Genomic DNA, 21,427 nt, shown 5'->3' with positions numbered 1-21,427 from the left:
AGAGGACAAGAGGTGGGAGATAGGTAGGCAGAGACAAATGAAGGATGGATGGAGGAAGGGAGGAGGAGTGTACGGTATGCTGGGAGGAGGACCAAGTAGGTATATAAGATGTTGCCCATCGCCTCCCGTCTTCACCAGCATTCATCTCTCCTTAAGGAACAGAAGAGCAACAACCTTCTAACAACAAGGTAAGGGAAAGAAAAGGATGGATGAAAGAACAGACTGTAATTGTTAATGTTAGAGTTTGGTTTTGTGCTGCCTGATGTTTCTAGTGAGCTTCTGGACAGAACAAGCTTGGTCAGATCATGTGCTAAAGAAATGTTTGATATAATGAGCTGCTACTGGACAACATTCTCTCCACTTCAAGTTTTGCGTGGCTTATGGCTCATCTCTATAAAGTATCTGAGGAGGCTTTTCTTCTCCACTGAAGTTATTTTTTGCCAACACAACCCAATATGACAGTGCTTGGTTAAATATGTGTGTATGTGTAGTGAGTTGTGGGCACTGAGATTGGCTCGGATTACACTTGGCCGAGTAACTTCCTCCCCAGGTTCGGAGTGTTTTCTCCAGTTTAGGATTTCAACCTTATCAGGCAAGTCACATTTCCCTTCTGTAGTTAAGTTAAGCCCCTTGAAGGATGATCTGGAGAGGGAAGGAGGGGTCAAAGCATGTCGAGCTGAGAATATATTACTGCTTCTTTTGCAATGTTTTTACTGTTGTGGTCTGACGAAAATAAGTCTGCCTTGTGCTTTTAAATATTTAAAAATGATCCAGAAATACTCCCCCTAAAGAAAACCTTTTGTGCATCTTGAGTGCATTTATAAGTCTAAATACCGCCGCTCGCTACAGTGACCAATAAATCTTTCTTTCCAGAATGTCTAATGTTCTGAACTCAGAGAATGCCTCCACGCTGGAGAGCGCCATGCAGCTGATGATCCAGACGTTCCACAAGTACTCTGGAAATGAGGGTGACAAATATACTCTCAGCAGGCAGGAACTCAAAGAGATGCTAACGCAGGAGCTGGGCAACTACCTTGGGGTAAGGAGAAAACAGAGTCTTGATTTCTTTGCGAAAGTCAGATGTTTCAGAATAACTTTATCTGCGTTTTTCTTGTTCCACAGAATGCACAGGATAAGAATGCGGTAGATAAAGTTATGGGAGACCTGGATTCAAACAACGACGGTGAGGTGGACTTCACAGAGTTCGTCATCCTCGTTGGTGCCCTCACTGTTGCCTGCAACGACTTCTTCCTTGAGTATCATGAAAAGGATGAAAAGAAGGCTGAAAAGAAAGAGTAGAGTTGCATTTCTCTGAACAAAAGCCAACACATGACCAGTGAATAATGATGAGGGGGAAATGAGGGGAGAAGGGGAATGTGTGTGTGTGTGTGTGTGAATCTTCCTAAAAAGTTTCAGATCATCTCAGCATTCACATCTTGCATCCATGCAGTCCTGGGTAAACAAAATGTTCCACGAGGCACAACGTTTCCAACCCCTGAACCTATTAGAAGCATTAGGAATGAGATTGTGACATGGTCTTTGTTGAATATGTGAATAAGTGTTTCTTCCTTTCTTTTGTTTTTTAGCAATTGGAGTTGTTGATTTGAAAATAATCTCTCCATATAACAATAAACCGCAGATTTAAAAATAAGTAAATGCAGTTGGTGTGCTTTTTTCGCAGCAAGTGCAGTGGCAGGGTGTTTGTTAATTAACTGTTTTGTATTTTGTCAATAATACGAGGACAAAAAATGGGGTATAAGACTTTAATTAAAACATTGATGAAAACGTAATGAGAAAAAACACAAGGCATTAACAATAGGTATTTTTTATTTTAAAAAGAATGATTGTTGGAATTTATCCAATTAGTCAGTAACTGAATTTCCCATACGCATATGTGCAATGTATAGCTAACTATAAGAGGTTCTCAAATGAAAAGCACCAAACTTTAACGAGTTCTCAAATCCTGCACACATTCAAATATACAGTAGGCCTATATTGTACCACACTGACGATTGTCATAACACCCACTGAAGTAAACTAAATTTTGTGCGCGTGCCAGATTCAAATTATGGATTTTGAATGAATGCAAATTAAATTACAGTCCGTGTTTACATAAAGCTGTCGAATGGATTCAGAAGACTTGAAATAAACAAACCACACATCAAGGACAACTTCTATTGTAAAGATTATAAATAGATTATAAATACTATAATCTATAAATAAATAGATCATACTACCACTAATAAAAATTAATTTGAATGGCCTAATTTTACAAAAATAGATATATTCTCACACCATGGCAAAACAAAAGTGTACAGAATTCTTATAAAGAAAATGTAATAACTTTTTAGCTAATAACTCAGGAACTGTGTGATAGAATCAAAATTATTTTCATGAATTCTTGCTTTAACCCTGAAAAAGGGTACATTTAATTGTATTGATTATTGATAAACTAATTTTAATTTGATTAAAAAAAAAAAAAAAAAAAAACTTTTTTGAACTCAGATCTTCACCAAACTTTACAGGTCAGCTCTAGACCTTGCTGGCAAAATGAATCTTGATTTTGTTTAGCAGATACAATTTTTTATATTTGTCTGGTTTGACCCATTATGTTTTTGCTAATAACTTTGGAACCTAGTTATACAATCAAAATTCACAACAATTCTTCCGTGTGCCTGAATCAGTTGATTGACTATTTCTGCAAAAAGCATTGCTAAGATATCAGTTATCTGATGGCCTTTTTACAAGCTGATGTATATCTGCTGAATGCAATGTCCAAGTTTAACAAAACTGGACACATAACAGACAACAGGTTCATTCTGAGGAGGTTCATAAAATTCTACGAATGGGGGACATACAACTGAAAAACCACTATCACTCCACAAAATTGGTATGCACCTTCTATATATTCTCTAATATGACGCAGTCACCATCTATTATATAGTTTATTACATTTTTTTTCAGAAGGTTTTTTATAAATTCATTTTCTTATTAAATTATACTTATCTTATAAACTTCTACACTTGTCTATCTTACACATATATCTTACAAAATGTCTTACTAATTTTCTAGAAGTATATATATATATTTAAAGACTTCTATAACTATTACACGTATTGCTGCTTCAATTTGAGGTGTCAGACACTACCAGGACATGCCGGCCCTCACAAGACGCTAAGGCTTGAGTGGAGAGATGGAAAAGCCACTTATATCAGCCTGCCAGATGCAAAGCTTACTGAAGATAGAAAACAACAGGTTGGTTGTGACAGGAGTTGTTTTCTTAAGTTCTTCATGTCTTACTCCATGACCTGATTAAAAAAATAAATCAGCATTAATAGTCTAAATACACAACAAATTTGATTTGGCAAACCAAACCAAAAATGACAAAAAAACAAAACAAAAAAACATTTAGCTCATCTTAGACTTAGTACCTGAAACCAGTCATGGAGATGCATCTTCTCCAGATTGATCCTCTTCTGTGGATCAGACTGCAGACATGAAGAAATCATCTGGCAGCATTCTGTCCAAAACGACGAGAGATGTTTGATTTATTAGCTTATTTTTTACACCTGCTCTCTTTCAAGTTATGGGTCTTTTTTTGTGTGCTTTAGAATACAGATTGTCAGATCTGATACAGATCTTACCTTGTGACAGGCCAAGTCTGGTCCAGTTCCTCTTACTGATCAGATCCAGGTCGTATCCTGTGGGATAATATCCACACGCCATCATGAACAGGTGGATCCCTAGTGACCACACTGTTGTCGCTTTGCATGGTATCTGCCATTCACGGTGACCTCTGGTGGACAGTATGCTTTTGTGCCTAGAGGAAAGAGGTTTTGTCCATTTAACACATTTACATCGTATTGGGTGGTGGTGATGGCGCAGTGGATAAGACACATGCCTTTGGTGTGAGAGACCCGGGTTCGAATCCACTGTGAGACACCAATGTGTCCCTGAGCAAGACACTTAACCCCTAGTTGCTCCAGAGGCGTGCGACCTCTGACATATATAGCAATTGTAAGTCGCTTTGGATAAAAGCGTCAGCTAAATGAATAAATGTAAATTTATTGACTAGAATGCAATTCTGTGAGATAATTAACAAAGCAGATCATAACTCATACCACAGAAGACGTCGTAGCCAAATTTCTTCATTTGCGCACCACACCCGAAGTCAATCAATTTCACCTCCATGGTGTCCTGGTTTACCAGCAGGTTCTCCATTTTTATGTCCCAATGAAAGACACCACACTTGACACAAACGTTAGCGGCTTCAATGACCTGCCGCATGATGTTTTGTGCCGTCCCCTCATCGAGACTCTCTCCGTGGAGCTTTACAAAACTTTTTAAATCCCACTCCATGACCACAATGAAGTGGTCTTCGTTGTCCTCCCAGTCCAGAATTTTTATGATCTCAGGAGCTCTGGGGCTTTTATTGGCCATGAGTATCAGGTCTATCTCCATTGGGTTGCCTTCGGGATGACCAGGCTAGAGGAAATATGATGCTTAGATGGAGATGGTTTCCCAAACAATGACTTGGCTCACAATTCAGAACAGTTTGCCTACTGAGAACTCATTTGTATTCTGTGATTAATATTAATAATAGATGTTATAAACTGAAAATAGTGACTGAGAAGCAGTAATACAGAGAGCGCAGCCTACTCACCACTCTGATATATGGCATGTTTGGTGACTTCACTGAAAATTTCACAGCCACCTGATCAACAAAACAAAAACAAAAAATAACCATTAGCATGTGCACAGAGGTCATATTGGTCTAGCCATTAATTCTGAAGACATGAGCAAAGTTTTGTAAGTAAAAGAAATTGAAACCTCAAGTCCATCCTTGCAGCGAGTCCCTTCGTAGACGAAGCCAAATCCTCCTTGACCCAGTTTTGGGCCGATTTCATAATGGCTGCCGATGTGGCCTATTAAAAGATAAACAATTGCAGTTAGTATGAAATACAATGTTATATATACATTTTATTTCACTGTAAAAAAAAAAAAAAAAAGTACAATGAACACCTCAATGAAGGTGTTTGTCACTTACAAATTAAATTACATTAAGATGAGTTGAATCTTGTATAACATAAAAAAAAGCTGAAAACTAAAATGTATTTTTATGATTTAATGTAAAAACACGTCATGACTCATTGGTCATTGTTTACAGTGTTTATAATTCATATTAACATTTTGTAATTCTTATGGATTTATTATTCTTACCTTTGCCCGGGACATCCCGCTCTAGCTGTTCCTCCAAAATATTCCAAATATTACTGCTAAATATTCCTTCCAAATATTACTGTTTGTCGCTGAATTAAGGTTTGACTCGCGATCGGTTGGTGTCAGAAATTGATAAGACTTCAGTTTTATGGACGTCGCCATCGCTGATTTTACTTTGGTCTCTTAAGGAATACAGGCCTGACTCCCGTTGCTCGTTCAGACAGTATTAGAGATGCTGTAAAGCTGCACGTGTGAACGGGACATTTCAAGACTCAAACCTGGCTGTAAGTAAATTCGGTTGCCAATCCCAAAACTGACAGTGTGAACCTAGCCAAATGTCTAGGAATTATATAATTAGCTGTATTTCGTACATTGCGTATGTAAATAGCCGCGAAACCAGGACAGCTTAAAGTTTTTGACACGTAAAAGCGGTAAACAAAAAATTCATGAATGAGAAAATACAGTTCTAATATAGGCTACAGAGCCGAAACGGCTTTTGGCGGGCGACATACTCTATTTAGGCTAACGGCTGTTTTACCACGCTTGTTCTTTGATACTTTTTCACCATCCTCTCTTCTATGATGATTATACTGGTTTCCCTGTTGAAAAAACGACTTATGCTGGTTAGATATGTTTTGCTGGTTAGAGCTGGTTTAAGCTGGTCCTAGCTGGTTAGAGCTGGTTTAAGCTGGTCCTAGCTGGTCATGAGCTGGTTTAAGCTGGTGCCAGCACTTGACTATCTAAGGACCATCTTAAACCAGCTCATGACCAGCTTAAACCAGCAGTCATGCTTCAAAACATAACCAGCATATGCTGTTTTTTTTTTATCAGGGTTGCTGAGGGTGAGTAGCCTAGATGATAAGATTTTTATTTTAGTTTAAACATCTGTTACTTATTGCTCCCACAAGCAATACATCACTTATTCAATTTATTTTTGTGATATTTCCAGAGCTATATTTATAGGCCTACTTGTTAATTTTGTTCAACTAAAATTATATTTCGCCAACTGAAATTATATGCCATTTAGAGTAAAACTGTCTAAATTATGAATATAAAACAAAATACTGAATAAATGTAAATAATGTAGTCAAAAGACAAACGACAAACAAAATTGGCCTACTGTAAAAATGAACCCTGACAAGAGTCTTGACCATTAGAGGACAGTATTGAGTCAAAACTGAGCTTAGACAGGAAAGGTCTCAGGTATTTGTCCAGAAGAGCGAATGGATTTTTCGTGTTTGCAGACAGTCGCTTACTTGTTTTTGGAAAGACTGCATGATAATGATAATTTATTATTCAATAAAATTATATCTTCATGAAGCATTCACTATTTTCGTCACCAGGGATGTAGGAACATACAATAGCAAGGTCCTGTTTTATGTAGCATAAACTGAAGGTCACATTAATATAATATGTGGACGTGCATTTCCTTTCTCTAAGCTGGCTTGAAGAGCTTTCATAAAGGAGGATGCGCAGCCAACTTGAAATAAGACATGAATTTATTATGTTGTCAGGAGGTGGCAATGCCAATGGATGTGAGTTTAGAGACTGGTGAACAATTCCATCTTGTTTGAGGATTTAAACAGAAATGAAAAAGACATTGTATTCAGTGCAAAACATTGAGTTCGACTTTCCCTAACAGAGAAATAACAAGTGTTATTTGTGCAAATAGGCCAAGAATTGTCAAACACAAAGAGATGATGAATTTCTAATCTTTATTTGACAGGATAAATGTGATCGGTCAGCCAAAGGAGGGAGGTGAGGATAGGAGATGGGCATTTAAATGCCATAAATGTGAATAAGACGGTGCATTCTTATTGGCCGACACAGGTATTTTGACACAGAATCATTGTGACGTCACACTTCTGGATTATTGCGGTATTGAATAGGTTGACTTGATCGTGACATGGCATAACATATGTATATAGGGAGGTACACTCCTCCCTTTGTCTCTTCTCTTAATTCCATTTTTTCCTTTGATGAATTAGAGAGACTTAAGCACTTATGGTTATGAAAGTTGATTTGCTTGCTCTCATGGACAGAATGCTTTAATGTACAGAGGCACGACCCTGTGTGGTGAATACTGACTTATGTCTCGTCGCCGATGTCATGCGGTGAACACAGGCATTGTGAATCACTGGAGTCTTCCTGCTACTTGGAGCCCAAACAAAAACAAAAGTAATGCATTCATAGTTTGACTTTCACCCTTATACTGTTGTATTTTTAAAAGCTAACGGTCAAGATATGTTAATCTAATAGAGCAGCTGTACTATGCAGCTTTGTGGGTTGTAATAGGGCTTTTTTGCAGAGCACTGCTGGTGAGGGAAATATGAGAAGAGAAGAAAGACTGAAAAGGCAAAGCAAGAGAGTGAGGTCATTTGAAGCTCTCAGGAAATATAGTCGAGCCATAAAATTAATCCATGGGTGAACATGTTTGCATAATCTGCTTTCTGAAAGATGAGTTTTGGAGATTCCTTGCTTAATGAACCGTATGGATGAAACTGATAGAGAAATCCACACTTAAAGTCTTAACGGCCAGCTAGTGGCCCTTGAGTTCATAAGGGTCATGTATGATATGCAAATATGAAGAAGGATATGGAGGCTCAGTTAGCAGAGGAAATAGCTAGCAATGATATTGCCTCACTTCGCTTTTATGAATTATTACGAGGTTATATATAATACACACTACAGTTCAAAAGTTTGGGGTCAGTAAGATTGTTTGAAAGAAATTAATACTTATATTTAGCAAGGATGCATTAAATTTATTAAGTCACAGTAAAGACTATTACATTGTTACAAAAAATTATATTTTTCAAATAAATACTATTCTTTTGAACTTTACATTCATCACAGAATCTTGAAAGCATATATTATGGTTTCTACAAAAAGAATAAAAAGCCGTATTATAAGCAAAAAAAATTATATTTTTTGAGTACTGAATCAGCATATTAGAAAGATTTCTGAAAGCTCATGTGACACTGAAGACTGGAGTAATGCTGCTGAAAATTCAGCTTTGCCATTACAGGAATAAATTACATTTTAAAATTAAATTCAAATTGTAAATAGTTATTTTAAATTGTAATATTTTGCAATAGTACTATATTTTGGATCAAATAAATGCAGCATTGGTGACGAAGTGAGGCTTCTAAAATCTGACAGATCCCAAATTTTTAAATGGTAGCTTAAATATTTAAATCAAATGTGTTAAATGGAGCTGAAAGTACTGTAATTCTGCAAATAAATCATAATAAAATTTGCCAAAAACTTAATAAACAAACAAGAAGCACAGACTCTGGGAATGACAAGTGTTCAAATTATCCTGAGATCTGCTGATTTGCAAACACAGGTTCACTGACTTTTATATCCAGTAAATAATGACATAAAATCAAGGAAGGAAATGAGTCACTGACCAAATGTGTTTTTAAATATGAGAATGGTCATAACCAATGCTTTATATTTTCATGAGAAGCTATTATGTGTTTCTGAGGAGGCAGTAATGTGATGTGAGGATTGATGGGAACAGGGCAGACAGACGAGAAGGAGATGAAATGCAAGCAAGTATAGGAGGCTTAATAATAGCGCAGTACTGCTCAGAATTTCATCATGACAACTTTTCGTGTCAGTTTGGCCTTTCAGTCTCTTAATTTTGAACTCAGGTTTTTTAAGACTCATCTATCTATGTATTAGCCAGTCTGCCCGACCACTGCAGACCTCTGTAAAGTATTTAGGATCTAAAGGGACTCGTTCAGCTCAGAGCTCATCTGTTCAATGTTGTCCTGAAAAATCACAAGGCTCGGGACAAGATTTTTATGGTTGGAAACCCTGTCCTACATCACAGCGGTCTCCCTTTTTGGCAAATTCAACTGACTTTACCACCATACCTTCAGTCTTTATAAACAGTCACTGTCACTGTGTTTCATTTCTCACCAGGCATCCTCCCTCTTTATGTTGTGTGTTGTAGTAATACAATTCACACATTTATTATATCAGTAATAACACAATACTGCATCAAAGCCCATTCTGAAGGACCAGACACTCGTGTGTTCACACAGAAAAGAGAATGTTGTTGCAATAAATGGATCATCTAGTCCATAAGAAATAAATTAGACAGATGAATATGTGATAGAAACGATGTTAAAACTGACATTTAAATTCATCCCTATCTGACTAGCTTGGTAACAAACGGAAGTCCTGTGATTCTTGAGGAAGCAGACTGCTCGTTTCGGAGCTTGTGGGCGGTGGATGGCTTTCTATTTGCAGAGAAGAGTGCTGATTGGCTGCTGAGCAAAGTAAACAGGTGTCTCCTTTCTCTCCGATTGGCTTGTGTGGTTTTTCACCTAAAAGGAGGGGAAGGTGGACTGGACGAGAGGCCTGAACGAGAATCCTGGACTAAATCCCCACTCTGTGTGATATTCCAAAAAATGTTCGTATAAACCTAACGTTAGTCCAGAGTGACATTTGCCCTCTCCTTCGGCAGACCTCCCCTCCTCCCTTCGCCCTCCCGTCGCAACTGATGGTGGGTAGCGTCCATTGGTGTGGCGGTGGATGGTGGTCAGTCAGCCGGGTGTGTTGGTGATAGTTTTGGCTGTGTAGTTTTGGAAAAGAGGCTGAATGAACATTCCGATTGTGCCAAAGACACACACAAACACAAAGATCCAGAGAAACAGACGATCGATCACCATGGCCACGTACTTCCAGTCCTCACTCACCTGTAAAACAAAAAGAACAGCAGATGAAATAAGGAGTGATGGTTGGATTAAGGGATGGGGCAGGGTTGCTATTGACAGCTAGTGGATCAAATTGGTACAGCAGTCCAAATTCTCAACGCTCACGCAGATTGCCTGATGGGGACTCGCAAGAGGAACGAGCGCAATTGACACTGCTGACGAGCCTCACACACTGAGTTGATTTATCCGTGTTTTAATGTTCCTCTGGTCATAAAGCTTTTTAGATGGATGCCGAGGCTTTTTAGGTCAGGTAGAAATGATCTCTGATCCAGTTCATTTACTGGATTTGCTGCAATATGTTCTGTTTTCTGCAAAGTGGCAACCCTCTTAGTCGAAATACTATTGGTTAAACTGGCAGTGGGTGGAATCACACAGACCAAAACAAAACAGACATTCTGACACGGAACACACATTTCAAAGTAGAATAACTGGCTGTAGGATTGTTTTTCAGAGAAACAAGTATGTGAACTTTGCATGATTCCTAAAGCCTCATTCAGACCGTCAGCCCAAATTCAATTTTGTGCTTATCCGGATGGAATCTGATTTGAATAACTGACTGTCCACACAGCATATCGGAAACTGTTCATATCTGATTTGTGTGTCCATAAGCGCTCAAATGGAAATAAAATATAAATAGATATTTTTTAAGAATTCCATTACCTGTTGAATTTCTTTGGCCAACTCTGATATAATGTTTGTCAGATAACCTCATCCATAAATGGCAATACAAACTGTGACTGACTCTTGGACATGTCAGTCCAGCTGCTCTTCCTGTATAAGTGGGTGGTTCTTGACTAGAATATACTGTAGTTTGGACAGACCTTATGACGTTTAGTCTCTGACGACTATAAATGACCATACATCAGGATGTTAAACCTGGGCCACAGATGCCATATTTGATTTGAGAACCTCAGTAGAGAGAAATGAATAACAACAAATGAATCAACAAAGAAAAGTGTCCTTTTTGTAACTTGACAGACGTGCTCACTTGGAACTCATCACATTGCAAACAGCTGCATGACTCTTTAAAATTCTCCTTTTGTGTGAAAAGATAGCAGCGAAATTGGTTTAGAGCGACTGAGAGAGAGAATTTTCATTTTTGGGTGAACTATCCCTTTAAAAAGGTGAAATGTCAAAAAGAAATGAAGATGTCAGATGTAAAAGGGAGACAGGACATAGATGAGTCACACATAAAATGTGGGGGTGGGGTAAAAAAAAAAGATTGAGAGGTAAACATAAAATGGGAAATTGGATGTGTAGGAGTGAGTGAGAGGAGGGAAGAGAGAAGAGGGTGAAGGAAAAGGTTAATGTGAACTGAGACTTCATTCCGCCACAGTGCTCTGATGAGGTGAGACACAGGGGACTTGAACCGTAAGCACGGCAAAGGCTGCAAGGGAGTTGGCATGGAGACGCCTTGTTACCATGGGAATGAAACTGTGTGCAGATCGAGATGATTGACAGAATTACTGAGTGCTGTTAATTTTACCCCATGTTGACTGTGTTCCTGCTCTTAAGGCGAAACCAACTGCTCAAGCTCACTTAAAAATATTGCTGAGTTATAAAAATATATTTATGACTGTTCTAACTAAATATCATCAAAATAATGTGAAAAGATAAAGAACAAAAACTCACTATAAATCTATTAATGTCTATTTGGCACTTAAAACTGACCAATTTAAAAGACAAAATAGTAATTTAAAGGATTGTATGACTCATAAAAGACAAATAATGCATTTGTATTTTTAGAATAAAATAATAAGTGGCAAAAATAAAATCATTAAGAATATATTACTGATTTTTAAATAATTTTTGGTATTATTACAAATATTATGTGTGTTGGAACATTTTAATGTAATTGACCCTTCGCAAAGACCTGCCCCCCCTTCGTTACTGTAGCTCTGTCCGACAAGCCATGCCGCTCTCACGCCACACATGTTCTCACGCAGTGAAAAAAACATCGCTGAGCAAAAAGGAAACTGATAACACACAAACAGACAAGATAGAACAAGATACTTTTGGTATGAAACAAAGTCCCAGCTTTCAAATTTAGTCATTTTTAAGAAATTCAAACAATAAATACCGTTTTGTGGCTCTTTAAAGGTGCTGTATGACTCTTCTTAAGCCAAAAAATAACATAAAATGTTTGTAGATATTTAGGAAACATGCTTACATAGCTGTTTCTCTGAAAAATAATGCTATAACCAGTAATTCTACTCTGAAATGTGCGTTTTGGGCAGATGACACCTGTAATGTTTCGTGATAGGTTGCTGTAGCACCTCAGTTCAAGCGGCACGTGAACCAATCATCTTTTCATATTTATTTATAGCACAAAATAAACATGAATGAACATCAGAAGTATCTTGTTTCAACTGCGGAGAGACGTCAATACACACCATTTTTTAAGTTCAAGTCCACCAACATTAATCTACTCTCCGGTCTGGTTTGTTTGTCAGACAAAAATGGCAGATTCTGCATTATGGTTGGTCAGATCACCTGTCAATCAAACTCCCTATGAGGGGTCAATTGATATATCTATTGTAATATATATGTTCAGTGCTTAATCACCTCAACTTTCTAGAAATTGATCAGCTGGCATCTATCACTTGGCTTGTAAAATGCACATCTCTGTAGAAAAAAAAAAAATCACCTCCAGTATCATTCAGCACGACTGATACTCTTATACGTGAGTAATACTGAGACTCAGACGGTGTTTGACAGAATGGGACTGTAAGCCATTTAAATGCCAACAGTGAGTGTAGTGCTGATGTGTAGCTGCGGTTTGGCTAAAGACCACATCTCTTTTTTAATGCTTTAGGACTGGCTTGTCAAAGCCTCCACATCAGAGATTATTAAACTACAAGTGTGGAGTTGCATATTGATCTGAGTGTGTCTGTGGGAATGTGTGTAAGCTTTTACTGAGCTCGTAATGAATGTCAAGTTTTGAGTCAGGCCTGGGTGATCTAATGCTCACTCTAACAGTTTTAGTGTTATTTCGGACTTTGTTTTAGATGTAGTTGCCAAAAAATAATTTAAATTTTAATATAATTTAGCAATTAGTGAATTGAACTTTGGCTTGCTTCAGTTCTGCTTCTCTTATATTAGTGTAACACTAGTGAACTGACCCATCTTTTCATTTTTACACTTCAGGAGATACAGGTCCAGTTACTGAGTAAGCAAACGAGAAATAGAATCTGGACACTTGTGTTACAGCTACAGTATATGTCCAATTAAAAAAGGCTGTAGGTGATATTTTGTCTGGATGACTATGACAAACTTCATTTTCTTTATATTGTGATCATGATTACTGATTGGGTTAATACACTTTACATTAAAATGCAGCACATATGCTGAGTATGACAGCTGCATACCATAGTCTTTAAGCAGGCTACACATCAAAAACATGAAAACTGCCTTCCTGATTTAATGCACTGTTGAGTTAGTGTAAATCTAATTAAAATGAGTCTTCTTAGCAGCATGACAGGCTGGTAGACTAATTAAACACCTCTGATTCACCACATAAAAAATGCAAGTTCTGTCATCATGTTACTTACCTTCATGTCATTACAAACCCACAAGACTTTCCTTCATCTTCGAAACAGAAATTTGGAAGGAAACATGAGAAATTTTTAGTACCACTACTTAAAGGGTTAGTTCACCCAAAAAAACCCCCGAAGCATAACCACATTTGATTAATGCGTGAGAACAAACCTCATGTGTCAAATCTGCATTGACTTTCTATGGAAGGACAGACATTTCAGGTTTCATTGAAAATATTTCATTTGTTTTGAAGATGAGCAAAAGTCTTACAGTTTTAGGACAACATGGGTGAGTAATTGATGACATAATTTTCATTTTTGAGTGAACTACAGTGCAGCATGCCTTCAAATTTAATGGTATAATTGGCACTTATTCCGATTATCAAAGCATGCCATGATCATACTGCAATCATAATTATTTATTCAATGAAATGTGCAGGACATTTAATAACATTTTAGCTTCTTAGCAATGAAGCTATTTAGTTTGAACAAAATCATCATATTTCTAGTTTGAGTCATCAAGCTGGTTGTCAGTGGCATTACTCTTTCATTTAAGACACAACAATGAACGTGAAGTATTATTTAAACTATGACTGCTATGAATGATAGCGTACTATTGTTGCTAATGAGTAAACACTCATCCGCAGATTCAGATATGGTTATGAAACAGAATGACTCACACTACGGTCGTCGTCCTCGGTCTTCATGTGGTTTGCGATGAAGCGGACTCCATCCACCGCCTCCTCGAACCCTGGGCAGGCCTGGGCCAGCAGAGCCTGGGTGAGGACTGTAGGGGGCTGCTGCTTCCCCTGAGGTAGAGCAGAGCTTTGCAATGGATTTGAACCTCCTTCCCTGGCCTCTCTCCCCCCTTCCCTTTTCCCGTTTAATCCATCTGTTGATCCCCCTCCACCACCCAACTCTGCCCCAAACTGTTTAACTGAGGCCCGGTTCACATAGCACGTGCATGCCTCATTGTTCTCTTTGCTCCCCGACGAAGAGCCGCCCAGGCCCAAACCCGCCATGAGGCCGGCAGTCAGACCTGCTCGCCCACCTTCCTGCTGTTCATTGGCACGCCGGCGTTGGCGCAAACGCTGACGCTCACTGCTGTTGTGTGGCTGCCGCATGAAGAGCAAAGCAGGTAACTTATTGAGGAACACCAACTTCACCCATGGAGGCATGGTGTGTGTAGTGGGAGACCGGTGATGCACATTCAGCACGCAAACACTTGTCACAATGGAGAACGTGACCAGCACCATGGTGAACATCAGATACTTCCCGACCAGAGGGACGTCGAGAGACGTGGGTGGCACGATTTTGGAGATCAGCAGCAGGAACACAGTTAGGGCCAGTAGCACTGAGATACAGAGCGTCATCTTCTCCCCACAGTCTGACGGAAGGTAGAAGACCAAGATGGCCAGCGATGTGATGAGGACGCAAGGAATTATGAGGTTGATGGTGTAGAACAGGGGTTTGCGCCGGATGATGAAGTCATAAGTGATGTCTACGTAGGTTGGGTCCGAGGGGTTCTCGTTTCGACGGCCGGGCAGAGCGATGATGTCCCACTCACCGCTGGGCGTAAAATCGTCCATGCTAGCCACGTCCGCACGGAGAACCAGGTCCACTTCTGTGCGGTCATAGGTCCACGAGCGGAAGCTCAATGTGCAGTTCTGCTGGTCGAAGGGGAAGTGTTTCACCTCAATTTTACAGGCACTCTTATAGATCGCTGGTGGCAGCCAGAAGACACTTCCATCGTAGGAGATGACAGCATTGGAGTAGAAAGACACCTCATACATACCGTCAGCACTGATGGGGAAGGAGACAGAGAGGTTATGAGATGGTTTATACTTCAAAGTAAGCTTTATCCATAGCATTTGTGGAATAATGTCGACTATCACATAAAATAATTTAGGATCGATTGCTGGGGCCAGAGTTCGATTGTTTCCCCATCCCCCTGCTGGACTGGATTCACACTGTGTTTTTGGTTCAGAATCACCAAGGTTTCTGCAGGTCCTTAAAGGGTTAGTTCACCCCAAAAAAAGAAAATTCTGTAATTAATTTCTCACCCTCATGTCGTTCCAAACCCGTAAGACCTTCATTCATCTTCTGAACAGAAATTAAGATTTTTTGATGGAATCTGAGTGCTCTCTGACCCTCCATAGACAACAACGCAACTGTAATGTTCCCAGGTCCAGAAATGTAGTAAGGACATCGGTAAAACAGTACATGTGACATCAGTGGCTCAACTTCAATTTGCGAAGCTACGAGAATACTTTTTGTGCACAAAGAAAACAATATTTTGGAGAGTAGCACAACACATAAACACGCTTTACCCTAAGCGTAAACCACACTGATTACACCGATAACATTCATGCAGGCACCCCCTCGAACGTAAACAACACTGATTATGTTCTTGGGTACTCTCCAAAATGGCAGAAGACGTAATTCGGGGGAGAAGAATTGTTAAATAAATTGTTATTTTGGTTTTCTTTACGCACAAAAAGTATTCTTGTAGCTTTGCAAAACTGAAGTTGAGCCACTGATGTCACATGGACTGTTTTACCGATGTATTTACTATGTTTCTGGACCTGGGAACATTACAATTGCGTTGCTGTCTATGGGGGGGTCAGAGAGCTCTCAGATTCCATCCAAAAATATCTTGATTTGTGTTCCGAAGATGAACGAAGGTCTTACGGGTTTGGAACGACATGAGGGTGAGTATAATGACAGAATTTTCATTTTGGGGTGAACTAACACTATAAAAAGTCTTAAATTTAGTTGTATCAAATTTAAGGCCATAAAAAGTCTTAAGTGGTTCAAGAAAGTCTTAATTATTTAAGATGTCTTACATTTGGGGACATTTGGCTGAATGTGAAAAACTTCAAAAGGCTATAATTTCATTAGATAAACATGATCACGACTTGTTTCAAAGTCAGGTACACTGCTTTTTGTACTGGGGAAACTGCTATATTTCTGCCATTCAGAAAGCGCCACCTGCTGGCAGGGAATGAATGTGCACTTTCAATAATCTTATCTGCTGAAATTCAACCCGTTTTTATGTTGCAAACATGCAGAGTTTTAAATGTGAACTGGTGGATCGGCAAGAAGATAATGTATTATAAAAATCTAAACAATTAAGACAGTAAAATAAGTTAAATAATATATTTTTTGTTTTGTGAAAATCTGTATCTGAACCGTGGGCTAAATCATGCTTTTTACAGTCATTTTACAGTTTAATATGTTATCTTAGACATTGCCCTACCCCACTCATATTGTATGGTATTTGTGCAGGTCTTACAAAAGGTCTTGAAAAGTCTTAAATTTGAGTTTAAAAGTCCTGCAGATACTCTGGTATGTTTGTGTCACCATAGTAGCAGCTATTTACCCCTTTTGCTAGGAAATGATTATGCAGGAGAAGATGGCAAAATAAATGCATAGCCTACAGTTGATTGCTTCTAAAGCACCAAAACATAACGGCTCATTTGTCACAAATGTAATGCAAGGGTTCAAAAGAACGCAGGAGTCAATTTCTGCTGAAGGTGAGTAGAAGTGAGAGATAAATTCTCTCTGCTTGCAGCACTTCAGTAATGCTTGTCAGGAAAGTGAGACAACACATAATACACTGTTTAACCAATTCATATGTCATCAATAGCTATTCAGTTCCATGATATAAAACAATTGTGCATTCACATCAGAAATTAACTGCACCAAAGTTTGCATATACTGTATCCCAGACACATCCCTTAGACAGATTTGGGTATGGTTCAGAAGTTTAGAAAACAGCAATCACACTATCCAAATGAACCAAACTCTGATGTCAAATGAAACCAGGTGCACACCAAAAGTGCAAGTGTGAACGCCCGCTTAGACTCGTCACTCGTCATTTTTTTAATGACACAAATTAATACAATTAACATAAAAAGCAACCACATTTATTTACTTATTTATTTTTCTTTAAAAGTTTTACTATTATTGAAGTAAACCTGTCAAAATGGTACTTTTTCAGGTGGGACTACTTTTCTAGGTGGATAAACTTTTGGTTATGTTGATATAATTTGTAGATAGAGATTTCTTTATGTAAACAGTGCTTTACAGTTTTGTAACTTCAGTTTCTGGTATCATTGCACGTGCAGTATTGTGTGAATGTTTGCGAGTTTATGTAATAATGACAGCAGACTTTTAAACTAGTACATTTAGCAGATAGCACATTGTATCACTTTATCAACTTGTGCATTTGGTACAGTATAAATTAAACCCATGATCTTGAAAGACTGGATATTGTAACTTTAAGCAACGTTACCCAGGCCTGTTAAAGCACACAAGTCACATGGCAAGATATTGTGCATCCCTACATATAATGATTACATCTTTTGGCTATACTTTTAATACAGTGTATTTTAATATTGACTGTCTGACCCTGTTCATTTCAAATGTAAGTGCCTTATGTAACAGTTTAGTTCAGGCATTTGGTGCAGACACATCACATTTGCTAGGTACATAATCCAGAAAATATAATAACAATAGTAGAAAATGGAACTTGAATCTACTGAGAGCATTTGGGGCCTGTTTGTGGGTGTCTCTGCACAGAGTTTATAAATGATACATAAAGACAAACACAGGAGGGAGCCTAGTGTTAAGTAAGTTGAATTTAAAACATCTTCAACTGACAGTGAGAGAGGGGGAAGATGCTTTATTTATAGTGAGGTCATGTAATGTGACACGAGAACACCGCTAATGAGACAAAGATTGATAAGCAGGGATGTTATCTACCCTCTAATGACAGGAAAGGTATGGGTGATGGAAAGAAAGGATCAGCTATGATAAAGACAGTGATAAACTGACTAGATAAGTACTGTAAATACACAATAGCCCTAAATGGGATGATCTTTGAGACTTACTTGTTGTAAAGAACAACATCAGGTAACCAAATATGTTTGGAGGGAAGACGGACCTTCTTCATGCCATCAAACTCATCTGGGTTCCATGTTAGCCGGTAGTCCTGCCACTCCTGAGGACAAAGTGAAAATAAATAACCATGGTGGACTCAAGAGAGGCTATGATCCCTGGAGAAAGCAATCCATTAGAGTTTCCATTCATCTCAATTGCAGAATAAACAGATTATTTTGAATGGCTGTCAATGGAGAAAGAAGTGTTTTGCAGCCAGTTAATGTAGTTACAACACCTACTAGCACAAGTTTGTGGCAAAACCTTGACCCATTTGGATAAAAGTGATATATGCTATAAATTGTTTGGCCTTTTACCCTACATTTAATTTCTCACGTTATAAAAAAGCTATTTCTCGTCGACCTGTGAACAAGAGATGTAACCAATTCCACATGCTGTTAAGATCATGTTCATCTGTCACACACACCACTGCTCTCAGTCAATTAGCAGTATATTTAGCGTATGTATAAATGATCTGTCAGTTTTCATTACTAATAGAAATGTCCTAATAAACTAGATTAGAAGATTAGAAATAATTACTTGAGGCCATAAATGCTGACAGATTAAACAGACTGCAAATGAGAGCTGTCAAAAGGCATAGCCTAGCTAATGGTAGTCATATTATACACACAAAAAGAGTGATAAATGTCTAATGATGGTCATTTAATACACTTCCAGTTGAGTTTGACCAGATAGTGACCACTAATGTAATTATACTACATTTTTTTACTCTGACAAGCCAATCGCGTGCGCGCACACACACACACAGTGGCAAAGTTTTGTGGTAACCTGTACTGACAGCAGCAATAACTCCTGCCAACTGACATCTATGGTCATAGTGACCATGATTCAGAGAGGGAGTGACAGAAAGATGAAGAATGAGAGAGAAAAAGAGAGATGTGTAAGAGAGTACTGTATCTGTACAAATAGATTTTCATGGGTTGTTTTATATGTAATAACAGCTTGTGAGATACTGATTATGTAAACAAACTCAATTTGAGATTTCAGTTCAAACTGAGAGTGAATATTTAGCATATTCACATTCTTAACCACGTTTGTTTGTTTTTTTAATTATGGCAGGAGATTTTTAATCTGTTAGGTATTTAATTGTGAATGCACACTTAAAAATCTTTAAAACTTAATCTTTAAAAAAATAAATGATTTAATGATAGTTATGTAAGCTTTAATAGAAATCAATGGAACGTCAACTGCAATGACAGAAAAACAAATGTGTGTCTGTGAAAACAGTACATGTGGATAAAATGGGGCATAAATAATGCAAGTATTGACTGACCTGTGTAAGCCAGACATTGGTGGTCATGATCTGTTCTCTCTCATGCTGTGTAAAAGAAAAAAAAACAGACAGAGAAATGTTAAAAGTTGATACAAATTGCAAATTAAATACAACTTAATAATAAAAATAAATTATATGATTTTTATTTATTCCAGCATTTATTAAATATATTGTTGTTATTATTATTATAGATAAAATAATAGTATAATAACACCAAGCAGACAAAGAAAAGTAAAAATAAAGGCAAATTGCAAAATTTTATGTAAATAATAAAAATAAATCTGTTTTTGAACAACACATTTAAGTGAATTATATAGTTTTATTCATTCCTGCATTTATTAAAAATTTATTAAATATATTATTAGAATATAACTTAATATAATATACCAAGTACAAAAAGAAAGTATTCATCATGGTTCACAATTTCATGGTTTAATATCTCTTTTTATTGACTTTAAGGCTACATTCTTGTGCATAATGTTTCTTTTATGGATCAAGAAGCCCCTGCCTGCTCTCCAGTGAAGAATTACACAGGAATGATACCGCTTTCCTCCAGCTTTCAGCCCAGGTAAGTGAGCTGTTGATTTACAGTGCATTACAAGCATGAAGGAAGCATGTAATTGGCTGACAGCTGAGCGGTTAGCATAGAATGATGAGTGGTCAGTAAGCATGGGTAATTTGCTGCACCTGTGGGAAGAGAGATGGCCATTTCCTGTTGTCCAGACTTGCTTTTTACAGCATACTGACATCATTTTACTCTAAAAGTCATGCTAATACAGAAGCCTCTAAGCCTAAATGCATTATGTCACAGCTCCATTTTAGGCCTAAGTAGGCTTACTGAGCTAAGATACATAATACAACACTGAAAACTGGCCAAATTTCCAAACAGAAGAGATGTTGACTAGACAAGAGGGTTTCATTAAATGCTCTGGCTCTGTCACGGATGGCATATTTGGTTGAACTCTTCTGAAGGGAACTAGTGTTATGATTAAGTGAAGTACAATTCATAAGGAGGCACAGCATGCCCAAAAACTAGAACAGTTTAGTGAAACATTTATTCACATGCATATTGTATGTAAATATGAGAGAACAATATGTCAACATGTTCACTGACCACACTAATGAGCTGAGCCAGCGAGACCATCAGCTGCACTGTCACCAGTTCTGAGCCATTAGTCGCTGGTCGGATCAGTTTGTTGTAGTGGGCTGGATTAAGAAGGTGCTCCACCAGCCTCTCTTCTGTATCTGCCCCATCACTGCCTGTAAGAGATATACCATAGATCAATACGCATCCCACATTTAAAAAAGATTCCCATTTTTGGAAGTGGCATCTGCTGTGTAGTTTTGTTTAAACCTGAGGCACAGCTGCAAAACACAGAAAACCTCTCTGGAGAAAAGCTTGGATTTATGAAACATAAATCCGTTATAACAAAATTCATGCAACTTTTCATGGAAACCACAGAAAAAATAAAATAAAAAATAAAAAGACAGAATAACAACAAATAAATCCAGAAAAACGCATTTCAAAAAAGTTATAAATTGATTTACATTTTAATGAGTCAAATAAGTATTTGATCCCCTATCAATCAGCAAAATTTCTGGCTCCCAGGTGTCTTTTATACAGGTTACAAACTGAGACTAGGAGCACTCTCTTAAAGGGAGTGCTCCTAATCTCAGCTTGTTACCTGTATAAAAGACACCTGTCCTCA

General features: G+C 37.9%; 3 protein-coding genes across 3 annotated transcripts; 1 reads left to right on the top strand and 2 right to left on the bottom strand.

The window, feature by feature from the left end:
* Nucleotides 1–108: 108 nt before the first annotated feature.
* On the top strand, nucleotides 109–1,642 carry LOC306886861 (protein S100-A1-like; the record flags this gene model as incomplete). The annotated part of the gene is made up of 3 exons (XM_079444194.1): nucleotides 109–188; nucleotides 874–1,039; nucleotides 1,123–1,642. The coding sequence occupies 3 exons, from the start codon at nucleotides 109–111 to the stop codon at nucleotides 1,297–1,299; spliced, it is 423 nt and encodes a 140-aa protein (XP_079300320.1). The 3' UTR covers nucleotides 1,300–1,642.
* Nucleotides 1,643–3,296: 1,654 nt separating this feature from the next.
* On the bottom strand, nucleotides 3,297–9,154 carry LOC306887800 (serine/threonine-protein kinase pim-3-like; the record flags this gene model as incomplete). Its single annotated transcript, XM_079445812.1, has 7 exons — nucleotides 3,297–3,308; nucleotides 3,432–3,520; nucleotides 3,645–3,701; nucleotides 4,122–4,485; nucleotides 4,664–4,714; nucleotides 4,831–4,925; nucleotides 9,148–9,154. The coding sequence occupies 7 exons, from the start codon at nucleotides 9,152–9,154 to the stop codon at nucleotides 3,297–3,299; spliced, it is 675 nt and encodes a 224-aa protein (XP_079301938.1).
* Nucleotides 6,704–20,973, bottom strand: LOC306887045 (neuronal acetylcholine receptor subunit beta-2-like). The gene is made up of 5 exons (XM_079444513.1): nucleotides 20,833–20,973; nucleotides 19,719–19,763; nucleotides 18,379–18,488; nucleotides 14,164–15,286; nucleotides 6,704–9,929 (listed from the first exon to the last, which is right to left on the bottom strand). The coding sequence occupies exons 1-5, from the start codon at nucleotides 20,860–20,862 to the stop codon at nucleotides 9,777–9,779; spliced, it is 1,461 nt and encodes a 486-aa protein (XP_079300639.1). The 5' UTR covers nucleotides 20,863–20,973; the 3' UTR covers nucleotides 6,704–9,776.
* Between the last annotated feature and the right edge of the window lie 454 nt (nucleotides 20,974–21,427).

The sequence above is a fragment of the Barbus barbus genome (assembly GCF_936440315.1).
Source record: "Barbus barbus genome assembly, chromosome: 21".
NCBI lineage: Eukaryota > Metazoa > Chordata > Actinopteri > Cypriniformes > Cyprinidae > Barbus > Barbus barbus.
Note: the sequence above shows the minus strand (reverse complement) of the source record. Positions and strands in the feature narration are given on the sequence as shown.

Bases quoted from the DNA above. Each gene is read 5' to 3' on its own strand.
- LOC306887045 (XM_079444513.1), bottom strand. From the start codon at position 20,862: ATGGTCTCGCTGGCTCAGCTCATTAGTGTG. The intron at 19,764-20,832 runs GTCAGTGAACAT...TCTTTTACACAG, and splicing joins TGGCTCAGCTCATTAGTGTG to CATGAGAGAGAACAGATCAT. The intron at 15,287-18,378 runs GTAAGTCTCAAA...CTTCCCCATCAG, and splicing joins GATGTTGTTCTTTACAACAA to TGCTGACGGTATGTATGAGG.